This window comes from Ursus americanus, chromosome 17 (assembly GCF_024610735.1).
Source record: "Ursus americanus isolate L20-20 chromosome 17, mUrsAme1.1.p, whole genome shotgun sequence".
NCBI classification, from domain to species: Eukaryota; Metazoa; Chordata; class Mammalia; order Carnivora; family Ursidae; genus Ursus; species Ursus americanus.
The window spans coordinates 24,719,074-24,740,804 of record NC_142143.1 but is presented as its reverse complement, the minus strand read 5'-3'; the positions used below and the strand labels follow the sequence as shown (position 1 = coordinate 24,740,804).

Sequence of the window (21,731 nt, the reverse complement as noted above, 5' to 3'; positions counted from 1 at the left end):
TATAATACGATTTTCAGTCTTTATTTGTTTAAAATAAAACTAGACAAATTCAGCTGAGCCAAGGCAGGATGACTACACACGCCATTAAATTAAAAAGTCACAAAGAGGCATCATGATCAGTGTCACCTTGGAGGTAGAATCCATAAGCCTTAGTAGACAGGGTCAGTGATCGTGACTTATGTCAGCCGCCCAGAAATGATAAAGGCAGTGCTCATCTAAGAATTTTCTCTCAAACTACAGCCCAACTGAATGTGCTCCCTTGCCCAGTTTCCAGGTCTTGCCCTCTTAAAATTCACAAGATTGCAGAAATCCTACCTCCTCTAATAGTCAACTAGTGTTATCAGCTGCTTCTTTGGAGGAAAAAACCCTACCATTCATTTAAATGTTTTTTTCATTAAGATAATAAGGATAGGATATTATCATAAAAGGTATTTCAGCCTTACAAAATTATTTGCTTTGGGGATCCATAAATAGTAATTAACTATTAAACTAAAGTGCTTTAGAGGTCAGAAAGTATTTGACAGGGAACGAAATGAGAAATGGTGGTAACAGCTAAAAAATAATTTCCATGTAAATCAGTGGGAAAATATGAGACATGCATAGTCCTTTGTGTCACTGATGTCCCCATGAAATGGTGCTAAATGACAGGAACCATTTTAACTTGCTTTGAATAGCAGCCGCCACTAACCTGACTAAATGCAAACATGGTATGATTAGTTCAGTTTCCAAACACTGAAACATCAAGTTCCTAACCATAAAAACTTTCCAGTCAATGAGATTTTCTTGCATGAAAAATGTGGGGCCTCTGAAAATGCTCAGTGATATCTATACATATCACTACAGGTGTCCTTGGGTTTTCCTTCTAGACAGTGGACAAAATGGGGACAGAAGTATTTTGTCCCCTGGGTAGATGATTCACAGACCTCTACCAATATCAAACATAAAAAGAAACAAAAAATGCAAAACCAATGCCTTGTAGCATAGAACAATATGAATATGTTCTGATTTAAAATCAGTATGTCTCAGGTCAGAAAACTAGGTTCCATATTCAGTTTACCTACATATTACCTCTGTGCCCTTCGGCAAGTTCCTTAACCTCCTTAAGTCTTAGTTTCCTCATCTATAAAAGAAGATAATATGTGTCTTATAGGATTGCAGGGACTAAATTAAACACACGCAAGAGCTCCAAGCATGATGCCTGGTATCGCGGAAATACTGAGTAAATAGTAGCTATTACTATTTAACATAGAGTCGTGCTATGTCATGTTAACAGCATTTCTTATATTTGATATTATCTGGTTGATAAACTCTTCGTGAAGTGGGGAAAAACTAGATTGATGGGGAGTCAGACAGTGGAGGGAAGAAAGTTTTGTCCACATGTCAGTAGCATCAGATATTTGTTGGCTGAAAAGTTTCCACTTAGTCAGAACCCTCATCTCCCTGAAATCACCTTAAAAAAAAGGAGCCATATAATCCTGTGTTCATATGCACATATAATCCTGTATTCATAAACTGTATGCAGCTGTCCTTCCTGTTCATCTGATACAACAGAAGAAAAAAGGCAATGTCACAAGCAAACCTGAACCTTTTTGCAACAACTAAGATCACCACTTGAGTTTTCTAAATCTTGCTGACTTTCTCTGCAAAGGTTCCACAACAGCATTAGAAGAGGCAATGTGGTATTTTGAAGCAGCAGGTTGGAGCCTTGGTTTTGCAATTTCCCATCTCTGTGGTGTGGGGAAAGTCAACAAGTCTTGCTGGGCTTGGCTTCATCAAGTGAATGAGGAGGCTGCACTGGATGATTTGTAATGACTCCTTTAGTTCTAAAATTTAATGATTTTATGACTACATTTAACCTAAAACCACCAAAAGGCATACCTAACTTTCCAAGTTTCTCAAACTACCCTAAAGGCCCCATTTAAGTTTCCTCACCCAAACATGATACCAAATAAATCATATCTGGACTCATGAACAATCTCACTATTCATTCCTCCCTCCCCCGTCCTGAGTCCTTCCCACAACCTAAGAGGGCAGCAGTGAGCGATTGCGCTTTCCCCTCCTGTTTCTAACAGTGGAACATGCAAAGAAAATTTCAGAAGTGAAACAGCTACTCATTTAAATTGAAATTTCTGCTGACTTGTGACTGTGGATACATCTAAAGACCAACAGAAAAAAAAAGTCACCAATTATTCCTTCTTTATACATTATACCAACTTTCCTGGACTTGGAATTACAATTGCCAAACAGTTCAAATCAGAACTGCTTTTCAGATGAAGAAAACAAAGAACGAGCTATTCTAAAGTTATTAAAACCCAAATCTATTCTTTAATTCCTAATGTTTTTGATAATACTAACATACGCCAAAATATATCAACTGTCATAAATGTTACCAAGAAACTGACTTCAAAAAAATATATGACCTAAGTAAAACAAAGTTTTCAATGGAATCCACAGGAGCTAAAGAATAAGCAGTTGCACCATTTCAAACAGAAAAAGGCTAAATGTGTTTGTTTTCCTTTTTATTTTTATCCAAACATTCAGGGGAAACTGACTTTGTTCAGTGTTTATTATTTCACCTTTCCTGTAGCAGAAACCAAAACACTTTGATAAATAGGACAGTCTGGTAAACAGATTCTTAGACATTAGGGCTCAGAACCACTAATCCAGTTACATTTTAGTTGTCCATTTTTCCTGAAGTCACTATCACCGTGATTCGATTTCTTCTCACGTATGATAACACCAAATACAACCTTACTTCAGTTCATACTTATATAGGAAAAAAAAAAAAAACAGGTCTATAATACATGCAAACAAGGGCTGAGAAATCTGAAAGAAAACTGCAGAAGACAACTGTTCTTCCTGGAAATACTATCATCACACTTTACTCCACTGATATTGTCTATCTAGTTAACCCCAGTTTTATTAACTTCAAAGACAGATTAACTCCACCTGATGTCAATACTTGCAAAAACTTTTTTTTCCTTTCAGAGATCTACCAACACAATTACCAGACTCAGACTAATCCAAAGTAGTTTTTCTATACCACCCAGAAGAAAGTAGGCAATTCAGTTCTCAGACTTAACTTTTAAACTCAGTAGTTAATAAAAAGATCAGTAAGCACTTCTTTAGAGTTTCCCATACCTAAATGTGTTACAACTGGAACTGCTCTTTAAGTTGTAGCACATTTTGCTACACTTTGTCCCCATATAGTTACAAAAAAGTATTAAAATTAATAGACTCATATAAACATGCCTACATTTTTTTTTAATAAAGGGCTTTCCCTAAATACCAAGTTAATCTATGCAATTCCAGGAAAAGATGATGCATTTAAAAGAAATGTCTAGAAGAACACAGAAAGCTTACAAAAGTAATATACAAAGCACAGGCATTACTTACGAATGCCTCAAATATGAACATACTCATCCCCCTACATAAGAACATGAGCCTATGGGGCGCCTGGGTAGCGCAGTCGTTAGGGGTCTGCCTTCGGCTTGGGGCGTGATCCCTCGAGTCCCACATTGGGCTCCTCTGCTGGCAGCCTGCTTCTTCCTCTCCCACTCCCCCTGCTTGTGTTCCCTCCCTCGCTGGCTGGCTATCTCTGTCAAATAAATAAATAAATAATCTTAAAAAAAAAAAAAAAAAAGAACATGAGCCTAGATGTGGAATTCCCCTGAACCACCTGGAGGGATAGTGAGCCAAAGTTCACCTTCTCCTCCTCTTCATCCTGTTCCTTCCCCCTTAATATTTTCCTCAAGCACTACCCTCTACCTTCTTGAATGTACCAGCATTTAAAAGTTATAAAAACTTTATTGCTCTGTTTTTGTATTGTCATAATCTCATTTGCTATTAATTCCCAATGCATTTTTTCATATATTAGAAGCTAAATAAGTTCTTGTGTGCTGGCTAGAAACCCAAATCATCCAGTGCAGCCTCCTCATTCACTGATTTCCTTACAGAAATTAAAAATGCTTAGGAAAAGAATGAGGGGCCTCCTTGTCCCTTCCCCACATGTACCCTTTCCCAAAAGGTTCAAACTGAGAATATTTTTCCAGGAAATAGGTCAGAAGCTCATTTTGCAAAGCAATTTCTGTCTCACTGATATAACTGATTGTAATTTTAAAAAAGCAAAATCATGATATGCTTGGCAAGATTATAAAATTTTTAGGCTTTTACTATTCAAAAAGTTAGTAAAACACAGACTGGAAAACCAATCAATTATCTCTAAAAATAATGCCACCTTCCCCCCCCCCAACAAATGTGCAGATATCAGCTATCTCAAAACAATGTATTTTTATGAAGACAGGATGCGTGTGTATGTGTGCATGTACACACAATCATAATGTAGGATATTTGTTCTTCAATCTCTTGACTAAAAATACACCTCTAAAAGTATAAAGTGACATTCTATCACATAAAAGCATATATATTTGATAAAATAACACTTATCTGTTTTGGCAGGAAATGAGACCAGAGATAGAGCTGGACAAAATACTGCAATTTCACTAATTACTAATAATTAATTAGGAAGGAAAAAAAGAAAAGTCTTATTGCCAAGAAGTGAAATCCAATGCGTCTAGCTGCAGTTCCAAATGTAGGGTAAGTATGTAAACAAACAGATTTGCCAAAATTGTGTTATGATTCCAACACAAGAAAGATAAATTAAAGAGCCATGCAAATTTTTTATATTTCCTGAGCTGATGCTGAAAATAACTCAGAGGAAAGGTCTTCTTTTGAGATATAGGAGTCCTAACCTTCACCCTATAACTGTGCATAATATCTTATCTGTGCCACGACAGGATAGAATGCTTATTAGGGCTATTAATTTATACTTAATCATTACATTAAAACCCAACAATACCACCAGATGGTAAATGCAACCCAAGCAAGATATCTTCTAGACGGGGTCTAATGATTTATAACACAAAAGCCATTACAGCGTTTTAGAGGATTTACAATTTGGCAGTTCGTGCAGGCCAGGTTTGCGTGTAAAATGGGGAGAAAACAAAAAGCTTAATACTTTCCTTCATCAGAAATGAGGATCTACTGATTAATTAAGATGAAATTGTTTTGAAGTGTACTTTATTTTGAATCCTGGTACTTGAGGAAAACTTAAAGATAAATCCAAACCTGTCAAGTGATGGGGACTTCTGGGCAAAGTTTCAAGAAACGGCCATCCACATTGGCTGGTTCCATTTCCTCTCTTTGAAATCCTCGGTCTGCAATCTGGCTTCTTTCCCCAGAGCACCAATGACACTGCTCTTACCACGGTTAGAAAATGACCTCCTGGGGTGCCTGGGTGACTCAGTCAGTAAAGTGTCTGCCTTCGGCTCAGGTCCTGGTCTTGGGGTCCTGGGATTGAGCCCCTCATTGGGCTCTTTGCTCAGTGGGGAGTCTGCTTCTCCTTCTCCCTCTATGCTCTCTCTCAAATAAATAAAGAAATAAAATCTTAAAAAAAAAAAATGACCTCCTAAATGCCAAATCCAATCATGTCCATTTTATAAGCCTTGGGTCAAGTGTTACCAAATCTGTGAAGTCATCTTTAATACCTTACTTGGGGTTTAACTCAGACAAAGCTTGGATCAACAAAACCATGTTGCCCTATAATTGCTGCCTCACTGGACAGAAGGTCCCAGGAATATGCACCCCCTTTTACGTTTGAAGGCACACTTCACACATGGTCAATATTTGGAATAAATAAACTGAGGGCTTGCCAAGTTACCCAGGAAAACCCAATAATTGATTCATTTTCTTTGAAGTGCTTATAAGAACTAAAACAACAGAGGAAAAACCTAGAATGATTCCAAGGAAAGTTCTTCTTGGCTAGAGAATTAAGAAATCCGCTACAATTTCAAGAGGAAAATTCCCATATTTGCACACCATTATTTTGCTGATTTGTCTATAACTCTTTAATTTTAAAGGCCCAAATTTACTAACTTCCCTACAAGAATCAAACTTATTAAATAATACTTATAAATGAGGACTCATTAACCTGAGTGCCAGTGAGAGAGAGTTGCCAGCTAGGTATTTTAGGATAATTATGTTTGAAACATTTCAGCGAAGAGAGCTCATAACTATACACAAAAGACACCAGAACGCTTGAGTTTCTCATAGTCTTGCTCCCAACAAAACTGCTTTTGAGAACCCAGAGCAGTAAGCAAATGGCTACCTATCTGGGAACATGTAAAGCAACAGTTTCTACAGCCAGAGGAATTCCCTTCACCCTCTTTTACCTTCAGATTTGGCTATTCCCCTTTCCCTGATGGAGGGCTTCCCAGTGCTACTCCTTACCCCTACCCAACCCCCTTCCTCCCATTTCTCCTACTCACTCTTGCCTGAGATCAGAAACTCAATTAGCAGAATCTTGCAGAGGAGAATGGGGAGGGAAAGAGAGGAGGAATAGGAACAGTAAGAAAGGAGGAAAAGAAAATCCACTGCACCCTAAATCCCAACCACCCAGCCCTTCCCTACTTATCACTCGCACTGCCTTGCAGTCTTTCTCAAAGCAAACCCAGCCCCCAATTTCCTCATTCTTCTTTAGTCACCTCACCCTTTCCACAAACACTGCTGTCTCAGACCCAGGGGATTTGCTCCTCTGACACCGTGGTGCTCAACCCCACCCTGGCTGGTCAGAGCTCCTGCCCCAGCACAAAGAAGCATTGGGAGGAAGAATTCACCTAGGAAAGGGGAAGGGAAAGCCAGTACAGAAACGGTTAATATAATGTGGGTGCTAACCTGGGTCCTCTACCAACATTTCCAAAACTCTTTTGGCATTATACTCTAAGTTTCAAATTATCATGAACTTTTAGAACACAATCCTATTTGTAATGGGACTGCATACAATTATTTCCTGATAAATTACAAACATGTTATAAATTAGTAAATATTAAGCTGTTGGATTCATGAAACATCTGTACTCTAAAGAAAGTGACCATATGAGCCACCCCAGGCTTGGCAATGTCTCTTTACTAATCCAGAATCTGGTTGGTTATATACGTGGGCTTTGCAAAACTAGTAAGTCTCTGTGAACCAGTCCCCTATGAAAGATCCAAAATCTCTTCCCTGAGGATCAAGAAACTGTTAAAGACACTTTTTTATTCACTCCAGCAGATCAATCTTAAATAGGGTTCACTTGTGTTTTTTTCTTATCATTTTAGGCCTCTATTGTGTTAGATTTTAAATTAATGACTCCAAGGCGGAGGTCTATATATTTTCAATAGCCAGACTGCCAAACAGGATTTCCATTTGGATCCACTTGGCTCACCTGAAATGTAGGTCCCCCTTCTCATTTACCTGGTTTTAGGGTGTCCAGGTGTCCTCCTCATGAAGGCTCGGATTTTGCTTTCTCTGTCTAGTCAATGTTTTATGAAAGGTACAGCCTCCCAGGAAAAGCTGTTAGTCTCACCCTACAACTGAAGGCTTTTGATTCAGCTGGCACATTGCAAAAGTCTCAAGCCTGGCTCCCTGCTCCAGGCCTAAACAAAAATCTCCGTGGAAAGCTAATTCAAAAGCAGAGCTCACTCACTCCTTACCAGGCTGCCCTACTTGACAGCCTGTAACCTGTCCAAAGCCGCCCTCGGTTTCCTGTGGCCTTGAGAAAGAACCCTCCTTAAGAATGCCATCCAGCTGCACTGGCTGGCTATGTACATTAACCCCTTCCAACCTGGTTTCCCACCACCCCTAGAGCAGAAGTGTCCTCAATGCATAAGAAACATACCAGAAAAAGGACAAGTTCCAGAAGTTTACAGCTGGTGTTAGCCATAATGACAAATCCTTGAGATTTAAGCCTGAGGGCCAATGGGACGGCCAAACCTCCAATTTCAAGAAAAACACTTCATCTTAGCTAAGGATAGTCGTATATCATAAAGAAGCCAAATTAATTCCTCTCTCACCCAAACACACACAGACACATACACATAATATACAAAAGCATATTAAAAGGAGGGCAATACCAACAATACTGTTCCATGGAGAGAAGAGCAAGCATGAGTATACACAAAATTTTTTTTAAGTTGGATACTTAATTTCAATTCTTTGTCAAAATATTTATGCCAAGGAAAAGGCTTCTGACTAGATACTAACGTTCGCAGTAGACAGTTGTAAGCAGAATGGAGTCAGCTATGAGAAAGTCAGGCAAGGAAGCTAAGTCTTTTATGGCTCAAAGGAAGGGCACAGATTATGAGTAAAGAAAAATGCTAGGAGAGCGCCTGAAAGCTAAAAGAAATTAGAACAATTTTCTTGGTACACTAAAATTTTGCTTGACATTTTTATTTATTCAATTCACCCGATAATCCTCTGAGCCCCTACTATGTTATCGTATATGTCATTATTTCTACAAAAATCCCACTGTAAGACCTGAGTACTCAAAGGCTTGAGGTTAGTGACTTAAGAACATGAAGACTTCAGAAAGGGCCTATGTGCTTTATGTTATACACAACTTTACATGCAATGCAAAGGCCCTCTTTGTGACTAGAGAGAGAGGACGAAGCTTCTACAGTGGTTGTTTACCTCTTTTTCATTAATTCTCCCACCCAACCAACATCTATTCATGCCTCCGAACCCCGTTTGGCCTCATAAGGGATAAAAGATATGATTCAAAACTCTTTATGGAGCTTAAAACTGAATACAGAATATCAGATATACCAATAAACAACTATACCATAAGACAAAGAGAGATGAAGACTGTAAGGATGCCACAGCATAATGGGGAGATCCGAATAGGAAAGAAACACTTCCTACTAGGTCTGTAAAAGCTTCGTAAGTCAATGGTTGCTGAGCTGTCGGACCATCAAGGATGGTCAAGGTTTCAGTAAGACGGATGGAGTAGGGATACCAGAGGTAGTAAATACATATACAAAAGTGAGAAAGAAAAGATAGTAGCTTTCCATTTCCTGTGTTTTTCCTTTGTCCATATGAAGCCAGCAATTAGTCTTCAACAAGCAAAATAACTAATTCTCAGAGTAGAAAATTTTGTAAAATTTAGAGGTTTTAACTGATGAGGGCACCATAGGCAAATGCATGGATTTCAAACTCCACAGATTCCTTTTTCCTTTTTTTTTTTTTTAAAGTAGGCTCCACACCCAGTGTAGACCCCAGTGTGGGGTTTGAACTCATGACCCTGAGACCAAGACCTGAGCTAAGATCAAGAGTCAGATGCTCGGGGTGCCTGGGTGGCTCAGTCGTTAAGCGTCTGCTTTTGGCTCAGGTCATGATCCCAGTGTTCTGGGATCGAGCCCCACATCGGGCTGCCTGCTCAGCAGGAAGCCTGCTTCTCCCTCTCCCACTCCCCCTGCTTGTGTTCCCTCTCTCTCTGTCAAATAAAATCTTAAAAAAAAAAAAAAAAGAGTAAGATGCTCAACTGAGCCACCCAGGCGCCCCCAAACTTCACATATTTCTTACACTTAACAAAAAAAAACCTCATTGAACTGGCCAATTTCCTCCCCTAGATTCCTGCTATGACTTCTAAGTTGGTGTCTTGGAGGCCCTGCAGCCTTGCTCTTCTAGGTCTCCTTTGTACTACCTATACCACCACTGGTTCAAATTCTTTCAATCAGCTACTAAAATAAGTCAACTACTTCATGCTTGCATTGAAAATACCCATACTGACTATATGATAAAAGAATACTGCAGTTTGGGATAATTTAATATATGTTTAACTAAACCACTCTCTAACTTAGTGATTTTTTTCCCCCATCTCATAGGGTTGTTGAAGGTTAATGTCAGTGATCCATGCAAAAGCACAGTGTCCGTCTGGCACCTACATGTTACCTGGAATGCTGATGTCTGGGTCCCAGTTGCAGCTGGCCATCTGGAGCTTCATATGGCTCTTCTACCTCGTACACGTTTGCATCCGTGTCCTCCAGGCTTCTGGAATTCTGCCATTCTAACTCGGGAGTTTTCCCTATGGCCAATATAAATGGCAAGTTCTCATACTCTGGTATTTCCTCATAATGGCGTACATTTTCATACTCTGGTGCACAGACGCTTGTAATAGATTTGCAAGGCACCTGAGATGATGACTCCCTGGAGAGCATTTGATCATCCAAAGACTCAGCTCTTGGTCCATTAGCTGCACTGGTCTGGCCCCGAGACTTCTTCCTCTTCTTTTGGGATTCCAGGCTGTAGTTATCTGCAGAATATGCCTTGATGGGTTTACTTCTCTTCTCTTCTACCAACACACCATGCCAATCACTTTCCATTGCTTTCCTCTCCCCACCTGAGAGGCTCCCTGCGGTTGTGTCTCCAAGCTGGCTATTCTTGGACCAAAATTTCTGGAAGTCACTCTTCATGAAACAGATGGACAGTTTCATGTTGAGCAATTTCTTTAAAGAGTTTTTCTTTTGAGTGTCTTTGCAAGGCTTATTGCACCTTTCCGCATCCATGGCAGATAACGATTTTGCTCTAGGCTTAGTTATGGCAGTTGAAAGCTCACTATTTGATGATATACTGACAGACTTTAAGGATTCCGGGTTCCCTGAAAAGGGTAAAATAGGATGAGGTAATTTCCACACTGGCTTTTCTGAAGCCCGTTTAGGCATATCAAAGGAGGATGACATACTGAGGTTTTGGGTGCACAAATGCTGAGGGTGATTTCTTTCTAGACCTTTCTCTGAATTATTTTCTTCATTTGAGGGATAAGAACTCTTCTCCACAAGCTCCTCTGAGGCAGCCTTCTTAAGCACTCCTGCAGCAGGCAAGCTGTGTCTTTGAGGTTTTTTTGGGACAATCCTTAAGGAACTTTCACCTTTTATTGGAGATTCCTTTTGCATTTGAGGGGCAGACACTCCCAGGTTACAGGTGGCAGGCAAATGTTCACTGCAGGTTAATTTGAGCTGCTTAGGCAGGCTCATAGATAAAGTACTGCATCTTATAAAACTGGTCCCTTTGTCCACAGCAAGTGACATACTAGAACCATCTACTGTCTTGCTGTCAGAACTTAAATTAGAATCTGTTTCCATTTTTTCAAAGGAAGATACTTCAGGACACATAGCTTTCTGTGGATTGACTAAATTTTGTCTGTCACCATCGGAGTCCACATTCAATTCACTTTTATTTCCTGGCTTCACTTTGTCCACCTGTTCCTGGTTATATAAAACATTCTGATGAAGAACACTGATTTTATTGTTTTCCAAACCAGCTTCTAAAAGACAAGAAGAGTTACTGTCTAAACTCTCTGGTTCTTCAGTACTTTCACTAGGAACATCTATATACTTTTGACGTAACAGACAAGCAGCCCGTGTCTTTCTGGGCTTGGGGGTTGGAAATTTTGGGGTATATGGTACTAAGTGAATTTCTACAGGACCAAGGTCTTTCACTTCTGATTTCTTACTAACTCCATCTGAAGACAGAAAGGTACTCCTTTTACCATCTTCCAGAGCTTCTTGCTCAGATGAATGAAAGCAAGTACTGCTTTTTTCACTGCTATGCTGATAAGTTTCATCACTAGGGAGCTGTAGGTGGCAATGGTGATGATCAGGAACTTTTTCAAAGCTGGACAGGGAAGGTGACAAATCTGCAAACTCAATTCTCAATTGTCTGTTGGAATTATAGCCATCATTAATTTCTGGGCTGTCTGTGGATCTGTGCTTCTGTAGGGAAATAAAAGGTGATGTTCGTTGTGTTAAAACATCTTTCAGCTTCTCTTCTAGGATGTTTGCCTTTAAAACTACTCCACTCTGGCTCTTGATGTTTTCAACATTAGAATCACATTTACTGTTTGTTTTTATAGCTGAAGAGGACTTATCAATTTTACTATTTTCTAAATTTTCATGCATTTCCAGGGGCTCTAAGATAAGTTGCTTTACACACAAATTCTCTCTATTCCCAAGTTTATGGATACACTGAGAACTGCAGGAACACATTGGTAAAATATAATCACTGCTCTGATGCCCTACATTTTTACAATTAGAGTTGTCAGCATTTTCAGGTAATTCCTGTTTGTGCTCTTCCAGGTTCACAATGATTTTCCTTGATGGTGACTGCCTGATGTCTCTAACAGGAGAGCCCTTCAGAACTTTTGGTTTCGGGGCTATTGCTGGTTTGGTTTTCTTTGTTGACTGTGGAACACTAGAAATCACAATATCGGGTTTAGGTGCAACAGGAGGTGGAGCTGGCTTATTATTTGCTACCACAAACTTTGGCTTGGGGGCCACTGGTGGCTTCTTAATCTCTAGAAAGGAAAAAAATAATAATTTGATGACCAAAAAACAAACAAAAAAACCCAAAGTAAAGATGATAAATAATAAAATTTGATAACATTTTTACTTTTTTGATAATATGCTGAACTTGCATTTTACTAGGTAGATTACGTTACATTAAAGAGTCAACATTACTCTTGGAAATTCTTTAAACTGCCCTTTAATTCCAATATACAAAGCTCTGGGTAAAGTGTGCATTTCTTAGCAAGTCCAATACAGCTTTTCTTTTAACTCTGGAACAGATTACTATATCCTCAGTAGACGCTAAATGAAATCATTGGTATAGTAGAAGAAAGCACTTCAGTTCATCTGCTGAGTGCTAAGTGAGTGAATTTGCCTCAGTTACATAGAAATGAAACCCTTTAAGCTTACATATCAATAAGTAGTAGTATTCTTCGACCGCAGTGATATACCATGGAGTTGTATAAGTGCCTTTTCTCAAGAATCTACCTCACTAGAACCCCAAAACTGTCCTAAAAAGGAATACAGAAGTCAGAAATTTTCCAAACTTAAAAACCAAAACTAGTTCTTCTGTATTATTTGATTCATTATAAAGCTGATATTTCTCTGTATGGGGACTATTATTGGGAATTTTCATTATAATCCTTCACAGAGCTTTATTTTTTAAAAAGTCACGTGTATAGGTTCTACGCCATGTCTGATCAATCAGAGTTTCTGGGTATACAGCCTGGACACATGTATTTCTTTTATAAGTTCCACAGGTGAATATACTGTGTTCCCTTTATTAATAACCACTCTTCTAGTATATTTAAAAGATGACCACAATTTCTCTTGTAGCAATCCTTCCTCAACATTATATAAAAAGCACTTAATAAACACCTATTTTCTTTTAAATAAACACCTAGTATACTATGCTAGATTTGTACAGACCTGGTCCTAGCCTAAAGGCACCTAATGAAAGCTTCACACAAAAAACCTATAATCTGAAGATACACAGAGCCCAAACATCTGTATTTTTTTTAAGTTCTTTTACGTTTTTCCACTTATACTTATCACCTAGTCACATTCCCCCCAAGGAGACCTGAAGTAAAAATACTTCATCTTATAATTCTTACACTTCATGTTTGTTCCTCCAACAGGATCTAATGCTTAAAAAAAACTTAATTCGCTGGGGAAAAAAAATCCCACAAAATTTTCAGTATCTGTTGGACATTAAGTACTTGAATACACAGAGGCTTTGATACTCATTTAGTAATGATTTTTTTTTCAACAAAGGAAATTAGTCACAACACTTGGGAAGATATTATAGGAAAGTGGGGGGGAGGGAGAAGAAGTGGGAGAGAGGGAGAGAGAATAGGGTGTTCTATTTCCTTTTACCAACCATTTTCCCAAACCAAGGTCACATGATAACATATGTTTTCTCATTCAATTCCTGGGTGTAATGTCCTGATAAAGAAGATAATAAAATACTTCCAAATAATTTAATACAAATTCCCAAAGCTATAAAATTTCAGTTAGCGATTCAATAAGCACGTTATTATTTTTAAGTAGAAAAAATTGTAAAACCATTCAAAGCCTAATGATAAACCTTGCTATAATAGTCTATTAAATTAAACTCTTGACCTATTAAGTCTTAAGATAAAAGTATGAATGCCTAGGGCCTCTTTCAAACCTCCCACTCTACCCCAGATAATGAAACCTGACAAACTGTCATGTTGATTTCTGTAACCATTCTTAAAACATCCTACCTCTGGGATTTTTCAAGGAATTAAAAAAAAAAAGTCAGTTTTGATGGAAAGCATTCTGGAGATTGCACAGCAATTTGAAGGTTTTTAACACTACTGAACTATACACTTAAAAATGGTACAGATGGTAAATTTATGTTATGTGTATTTTCCACAACTAAAAAAAACCCCAAAAAACCCAGTCTCATCAAATTAATCTTTTACTTTCTGAATCTTATAGCCTTGTCAAAAGCTTCATGTTATGTGTATTTTCCACAATTAAAAAAACAAAAACAAAAACAAAACCCAGTCTCATAAATTAATCTTACTTTCTGAATCTTATTGCCTTGTCAAAAGCCATTTAAATTGTTTTTTAATCTTTCGTACAGTTTTACTCTTTTCTTTAAATGTGTTTTATATGAGTCCTCTTCCAAGAGCCATAAATCCCTGCTCTCTCAGTGTTGTAGAAATTCAAGTAACTATATATGAGCTGTGGTTGATTCCCAATAAATATAGTATAGCAGTATGTACCTAACACTCTCAGTGCATACTCACTGAATTAAGTAAGTAACTGTGAACTTTAGCTTGCTACTCTTAGTTAAGCTGTGTATTGGAGGAAGCAGGTAACATAACTCAGAGATCTGGTTGCCTCAGTTTCCTTACTTGTAGATGAAGAAGTTGAACAGATCTCTAAAGCCTATATGATTATGAGATTATAACTTCTGCAATCCTTGCTTCAGGAGAATCCTTGTATTCTCTAGTCCCCTGTCCCCGTGTGATTTTTCTTCAGTATAATTTTGTTAGTCTTCACCACTAGAAGGCAAGCTCCAGTAGAGGAGGCATTTTAACACACTGCTCTATTCCCAATGCTGAAAATAGGGCCTGGGAATAGTCAAAGCTGCCACATGTACATACTCTTTAATATGCCTCAGTAACAGGAAATTTCTTTAAAAAAAAAAATCAGTATCCATTTAAATGTAGAATAATATTTTGAAAAGTTAGCAGGAATCAACTTCAATAAGATTATTGAATAAGTTTTTAATTATTAGTAAGAGCAAGTGTTTAAGTCACTGGTACAGCAATAACCCAAATCTTTTCTTAGTAGTAGTAGTAGTACTTAGTGGCTCTATTTTGAAAGAAACTCAACTCAAAAAATAACAAGCCATTATATTACAGCCTGCTCCTATGTCACTTTTGAAATAAGTGCATGATGTTTGGAAATGCACCCAGCACCTTTGGATTTTAATACTATATCAACATATAGACACAAAAGCTGTAGAGCAAAGCAGCAATCTTTTATTTACACAGCTGTTTGGCTCCAGGGAAAAATAAGGTAAGAAAGTAAAGCACTGGTACCATTTTACTATTACAAACATACTCCTCATCTGTTACACACAGATGGCTGTGGTTCACGTGCACACTTTCTTAGCTATTGGACAAGCCAAAAGGCAAAGCACAGGCATTAATGAGGCTGTATGTGTTTTAAAGGATACAAAATATACACTGATAAATATCTCTCCTTTTTCATATACTGATTAGAATAATTCTAAAATCTCTATTATGGGCCTACTTATTCACAGATGCAGAAAAACAAAGCAAGCTCTCCTTCAGGATACATAACTCAGGATGTTTTACAACATTTATCTGATTTTTTATTAACATTCATCTTATTTTTAAAAATTAAGCCAACCATCCCAAATACCACAGATTAGATTCAATATAAACAAACATCCCCTCCCCCACTGGCAAATAATATTCCTAAAGTTTTAAAGAATTTGATTATTGTACCAAAAAAGCATCATAAAGAGACTGTAAGAATCATGAGCACATAATTTTATAAGAACGGAATGGAAATAAATCCCCAGTTTTCTTCCATATTCTCCATTTAGACACGAGAAAGAATTATAAAAAATCTTAACAGATGGGTGAACAAAAAGGTAGTTAATGCTTCTCAGCAAGCCAGGCTAAAAACCAACTAACTCAGCTAAACACAGGAAGTGTTCCTCTTTTAAACACCACAAAAATGTCTGTGGATTTCTTTAATTGTAAAGTTGATAAAATATAAAAATAGCTTGCATTATTCTCGGGTAATTCAAATGAAAGCATCATAAACTTCCAGACTGAACCCTCGATCAGATTTACACATCTAAATGTCAACTTAAATGCTTCTGTACCTCTTCATTATAAACTGTTAGGACTAGAATTGAAAATGATACATTTAAGATATGAATATTTTAAATGTGTTTGACACTCCAAAGGAGGGGAAAGCTAAAATGGCTGGAAAGATCTTTAAATATCCAACACTTTAAATTTAAATTAACTAGATTGAGTCAGTAATAAAGAAAAATTGAAAGGTGAGGCACAGAAATTTAACATGAAAATAGCTCACCTCAAGTAAGGAGAAAGTCTTCCCTTAGTAAGGAAAAGAGTTTATAAATAACTTCCACAGTATATGATAACATATCTCTCCCACACACACATATAACACTAAAAAGGAAAGATCCACAACATCTTCAGGAATATTTCACTCCTTGCTTTCTTATTCCTATTGGCTAACTGCTTGCCTTGTTAGTTGTAATCTGATTACATCTAGCAATGCAACACTCCAATATATCTGTTTTAGAAATAATACAAATCAGAACATTTAGAGTGCTGTTTGACAGCTTCAAGTTGCAGGAATTTAAAACAAATGCCAAGAAAAGCAAAGAAAATTTAATTGTACTTAAGTGATGATTCTAGAAGTAACTTTGAGGGGAAGCCTTACACTATATGACTATTACATTTCTAATGAAAGTGTATTTCTTTCGACATGGGCAAAAACATACAGAAAAAAAACCCGCAATACTTAATATATTATTAAGTTCTGGTTTAAAAATTAACCTATGGTCTTATAAAGTGATTTTAATAGTAATTAGCAATTACTTCACTAATTATTTTTCGAAAATAAGAACTGTTCCTTAAGACTGTTTACAAATACAACATCAAGAATTGCTCAAAATCCACACAAAGGTAAATTACAGGCTTTGTCATTTGGATGAAGAGAAAGGACTATGGAAGGCAGACAGAAAGTAAGGCTTCATTTACACTAACCAGGTAGAAACTGAAAAAAATCCATAAAATCTTGAGCAAAAAGTTGCCATCGACAATTCTACTCCTCTGCTTCTCAGGTAACAGGAAAAAGCACCGGGACAGGAGTCCAAATTTCTGAAGTTCTCCATCTAATAAGGTCAGGGTTTCCAGTCAATACTAGGTTCAAAGCGACTCAGCATAGTGGCCGAGTTCAACAGTCCGGGAACACTGCCCTTTCCTAGAATAACCAATTTCTTAACATGGGAATCTAAGCTACTTTCACACGCAAAGGCAACGTCCCCCGAACTTTAGGAGGGACGAGCAAATGTTTCCCTCTTCACATTTCGTGATTCACCTGGCGCAAAGAGCTCCCAACACGGGTCCCCGTTTAAAGGGAGGTCCCAAGACATACACGATTTCCAACGACCCCTCTGGGCAGGAAGGGACGAGAAAATCCGGCAGCACAAGCCTTGTGCTCCGCACTTGCTCAGCCCTCGGGAAAGGTAGGGGGAACACCGTTAACCCACCCGTAAGGAGAAAGTTGCTCCAGAGCCCAAGACTAGCAGCGCTCCCCACAAACTTTCCAGCCGCAGTGGGAGCGCCGTCACTTACCCGCGGCAGAAGTCATGATTCCCCGTGCAGCTCGCTTCCCTGCTCGCCCCCCTCAATCCTTGCTCCTCTTACAGTCCATTGTTTGAAGAGTTTGAGCAGAAGAGAAAAGCCTCCGCGGCGCCCGCATTCCGTCCCGCTGCCCAGCGGCGCAACCCGAGCGCCGCACAAAGGACGCGGCCGGCTTCAGGGACCCGGCGGCGCTCCCGGGCGCGAGCCGCAGGCTGCGGGCGGGCGGGCACGAGCGCCACCCAGCCGAGCTCCAGGAGGATGGCCAGGCGCGGGCTCGAGCAGGGCTCACCGCAGCTCCGCCGGCGCGTGCTCCTCTCCAGCTAAAAAAAAAAAAAAAAAAAAAAAAATCAGTGCTTCAGGCGCCCCCTGCTAGTCGCGGCCGTAAAAGGCGGACAAAAGCTCCAGCCTCCTCCAATCAGTGGGCTCGAGCTTCCTCCCGCTCCTGCCCCTCCCGCTCACAAGCTCTTGCTCTGTTCCAATAAGTCGTCCTGAAAAGGGGGCGTGACCTGCGAGGCATTCTGGGAATTGTAGTTTTCTGGACAGAAGCGACGGTCTGTAGGGGACGCCGGGGTGCCGCCTGTTCTCCCGCCTTCATTTCCCATCGTGCTGAGGCGGGTGGCATGGCGGAGAAGGATGACACCGGAGTTTGACGAAGAGGTGGTTTTTGAGGTAAGGGGAAAATGGCGGTGCGTGTGGATTGCCTTTGTTTGAGAAGGACAAGGGGGAAGGCGGAGGGCCGATTCCGGGAGAAGGGATCGGGTGACGCTCCTACCCGCCTTGGTCACCGAATCTCGGCAATTTCTGGGCCTAGTGTTGGTCGCAGCCTGACAGGTGTAGCCCCAGGCACCCTTGCCGCGGCTATCTCCGCCTCAGGCCCTCCCAGAATTCCCAGCTGGGGCCCCGTTGCTGGGCCGGTGGACCGGAGCCCTGCCCGCTCCTTCCCCGGAGATGGATGTGCCGCGGGGGTACTGCGCCCCGGTGGGGCGGGGCCCAGTCATGCGTTTTGGATACTCCTAAATACAACTTAGGCTCCCCCTTTTTCGTCCTCGATTTTTTGAGTCAGTATCCAGAAGTGCCTCAGGTCACCATTCACGGTCGAGGCGTGGTCCTTGTAATGAAGGCAGCAGGTGCCAGTTTTCTAACACGGTTTAAAATTCTTGTGCGGGACCTACTGAGAGTGATTGGGACCGAGGTATCTCCACATCTAGGTTCAATTCTTTTGTCCTTTGCTGTTGCGCTAGGTGTAGCCAGTTCTTCTGACTCGAGGCTCTGGGTGTGAGTGCTTTTGTGTGGGACTATTTTAAGACGTTCTCTGCCATCTTGAATGAAAAAGAAAACCAACAAACAGGCGAGTGTTTTTGTTGCCATTTATCTATCAGATACAGGTGAAAGCTCACACGCAGCGTAGATGTATTTCATATATGTATGCTTTATGTTCACTCATCCAACCAGATTTTAAGAAATTTTAAAAAAGAAATGACCCATTCCATACACTGGGAAAGCTAGCCGTTAAACAGTGCAGAATGATAAATGTTGAAATATGTATTAAGTTGTTGAAGGATTGATGTGGAAATGGCAGTCTGTTCTTGTGGCCTCAGAGAAGCTACACCCAGTAAATGATATCGGAGGTAAATCTTGAACTGTGAATCGGATTAGAACGAAAGGAGAAAATGCATTCCCGGGAAAGAGAACTGAGCATGCCAAGGTTAGGAGGTGTGAAACTACCTGGTGTGGATTTTTTCAGGGGCATGAGTGTGGAGGGTCGCCAAATAAAGTGATTTGATGTGGCTAGAATGTAGAAGTAGTGGCAGTTAGGGCCATTTTACCAAAATGAAGAGTCTGGATTCGAGGAGCTCATTTGGGAAGACAAGTGTCTGAATTTTGGAAATGAGAAAAGAACTAATGGAATAATGGCTTGGACAGGTAATTCTTAGAATTAAAAGTAAAATCAAGGAAACAGTTACAGATTGAATGTGGGAGCTGAAGGAGACAGAAGTCTAGGTTGCTCAGATTTCTAGGTTAAAGAAAGCTGGGCAGATGTTATATTTTTTACCCTATTACTTTCTTAGATTTCTTAATCTAATAGTAATGCATGCTCACAAAACACTTCATTGTAGAAAATAAGCCATAAAATTAAAATCATCCTTTATCCTACCACCCAATGTGGCCGCTATTAACATTACAGTATTATATGTTCTTAAAGGCTTTTTTTAAGCAAGTGTTTGTTTAGCGTGATATTTATTAAAGCAAAAGATATCAAACACGTAGAATTTTGTATGTATTTTTCATTTAAATTTATCATGAGTCTTTAATTATTCAGCACTCTTTGAAAACATCATTGATAACATAATATTCCAGCATGTATGTGTATTGTAATGTAACCATTTTTCCATTTTGAATAGTTATATTGTTTCAAAATACCATTGTAGTAACGCTGATATGATTCCATCTTTAACTGCAACTCTGATTTTTCCTTAGAATGATTTCTAGAAGTGAAACTAGTGGGTCAAAAGGATGTGACAATTTTTTAAGACTTATACAGAAAGGTTATACTAACTTATATTTCCATTAGGAATAAGAATGTCAATTTCACCAAATCCTCAGCAATGGCCTTTTTAGTTTCTTTTAATCTTTACTAATTTGGTAGGGGAAAATAGCATTCCATTGTTCTAATTCATATTTTGTGCATTTATTGGAACCATTTTTATTTCTTTGCACGTTTTCGTATTTTTTGTTCATTTTCCTATTAGATGCTAACTTCTTTTTTTTATTTTTATTTTTTATTTGGGCGGGGTGCAGAGGGAGAGATACAGAATCTTAGTTAGGTAGGCTCCATGCCCAGTGAGGAGCCCAAAGCCTGAAACAGAGCTCAGTCTACCACCCTGAGATCATGACCTGAGCCCAAATCAAGAGTCCCAATGCTTAACCGACTGAGCCACCCAGGCACCTCTGGATACTAGCTTCTTAAAAATTGATTTGCAGGAGCACCTGGGTGGCTCAGTGGGTTAAGCGTCTGACTCTTGGTTTCAGCTGAGCTCATGATCTTGCGGTTGTGGGTCGAGCTCCCACATTGGGCTCAGTGCAGGGTTGCTTCAGGTTCTTGTTTCGTCCCCCTGCTTGCTCTCTCTCTCTCTCTCTCTCTCTCTCTAAAATAAATAAAATATATATTTTTTAAATTGATTTGCAAAAAAAAATTGATTTGCATGAGTTCTTCATGTGTTACTTAGCCTTATTATACTTGTAGATGATTGTTTCCAGTTTGCTGTTTCTTTGCTTTTTGTCATATAATCTTTATTGAGGCATAATATTCATAAGAAAAGTATACAAATCATAAATGTGCAGATTGACAAATTTTAACATGTTGAATACACCCATGTAACCAACAGCCAGATCAAGAAACAACATCACCAGCACACCAGAAGCTACCTATTATTTCCTTTGTCAGTTCTGCCCACCTCAGAGAAAACCATTATTCAGACTTGTAATAAGTAACTGAGTTTTGTTTACACTGTGCAATTCCACTTGTATATGCTCTTTTTTGGCTGACTTTTTTTTTGCTCTCTGGTTTTGTTAGATTCATCCATATTGTCATGTGAGCATTTTTTATTTCTCCATAGTATTCCATGTGAATGTATGACAACTTTTTAATCCATTCTACTGTTCATGGTTTGGGTAGTTTCCAATTTGGGATTATTATGAATAGTGCTGCTTAGTGTGTATGTTTTGTTGAACATGTTTCTGTTGGATATATACTTAGAAGTGGAATTACTGAGTCATAGGAAATGCATATGCTCACCTTTTGTAGATATTGTTAAATATTATTCCAACCCAGTTGTACTAGTTTATACTCCTCTACCAGCTGGGTATAAGAAGTCTGGTTGCTCTACATCCTCACCAACACTTGCTAATATTAGACTTTCTTGTTATTATTCTGGTCTGTCTTCTGGTCTGTCCTCTTGCCTTTAATTTGCATTTTCCTAATAAGGAAATTCAGAGTCTTTTTATATGTTTATGAGCCCATCCATTGTAAATCCACTTTTGTAAAGCCAATTCATGCTTTTTGCATATTTTTCAATTGGATTATCTCTTTACTGATTTGAAGTTCTTTACATATACTGGATACAAGTCTTTTGTTGGATATATGTACCTCAAATATCTTATC

At 39.0% G+C, this 21,731-nt stretch overlaps 2 protein-coding genes across 8 annotated transcripts in view; one reads left to right on the top strand and one right to left on the bottom strand.

Moving 5' to 3' along the window:
• Positions 1-17,882, bottom strand: part of FGD6 (FYVE, RhoGEF and PH domain containing 6) — a 110,120-nt gene extending 92,238 nt beyond the window's left edge. For both annotated transcript variants that reach the window (XM_045780022.2, XM_045780023.2), the window contains exons 1-2: positions 17,561-17,882; positions 9,766-12,166 (exon numbers count right to left, since the gene is read on the bottom strand). In XM_045780022.2, the coding sequence (XP_045635978.2) occupies positions 9,766-12,166; positions 17,561-17,576 (2,417 nt within the window). In that variant the 5' untranslated portion in view covers positions 17,577-17,882. The remainder of the gene's footprint in view (positions 1-9,765; positions 12,167-17,560) is intronic.
• A 220-nt stretch (positions 17,883-18,102) lies between these two features.
• The window catches only part of VEZT (vezatin, adherens junctions transmembrane protein), a 69,055-nt gene continuing 65,426 nt past the window's right edge, over positions 18,103-21,731 (top strand). For 5 of the 6 annotated variants that reach the window (XR_015727130.1, XM_045779716.2, XM_045779715.2 and 2 more), the window contains exon 1: positions 18,103-18,238. Coding sequence is in view for 5 of the 6 variants with exons in the window: in XM_045779716.2 (XP_045635672.1) it covers positions 18,203-18,238 (36 nt within the window). In the remaining variant the exon portion in view is untranslated. Of the gene's footprint in view, positions 18,239-18,810; positions 18,918-21,731 lie in introns of all 6 variants that reach the window. The other variant, XM_087868850.1, reaches the window with a different exon arrangement.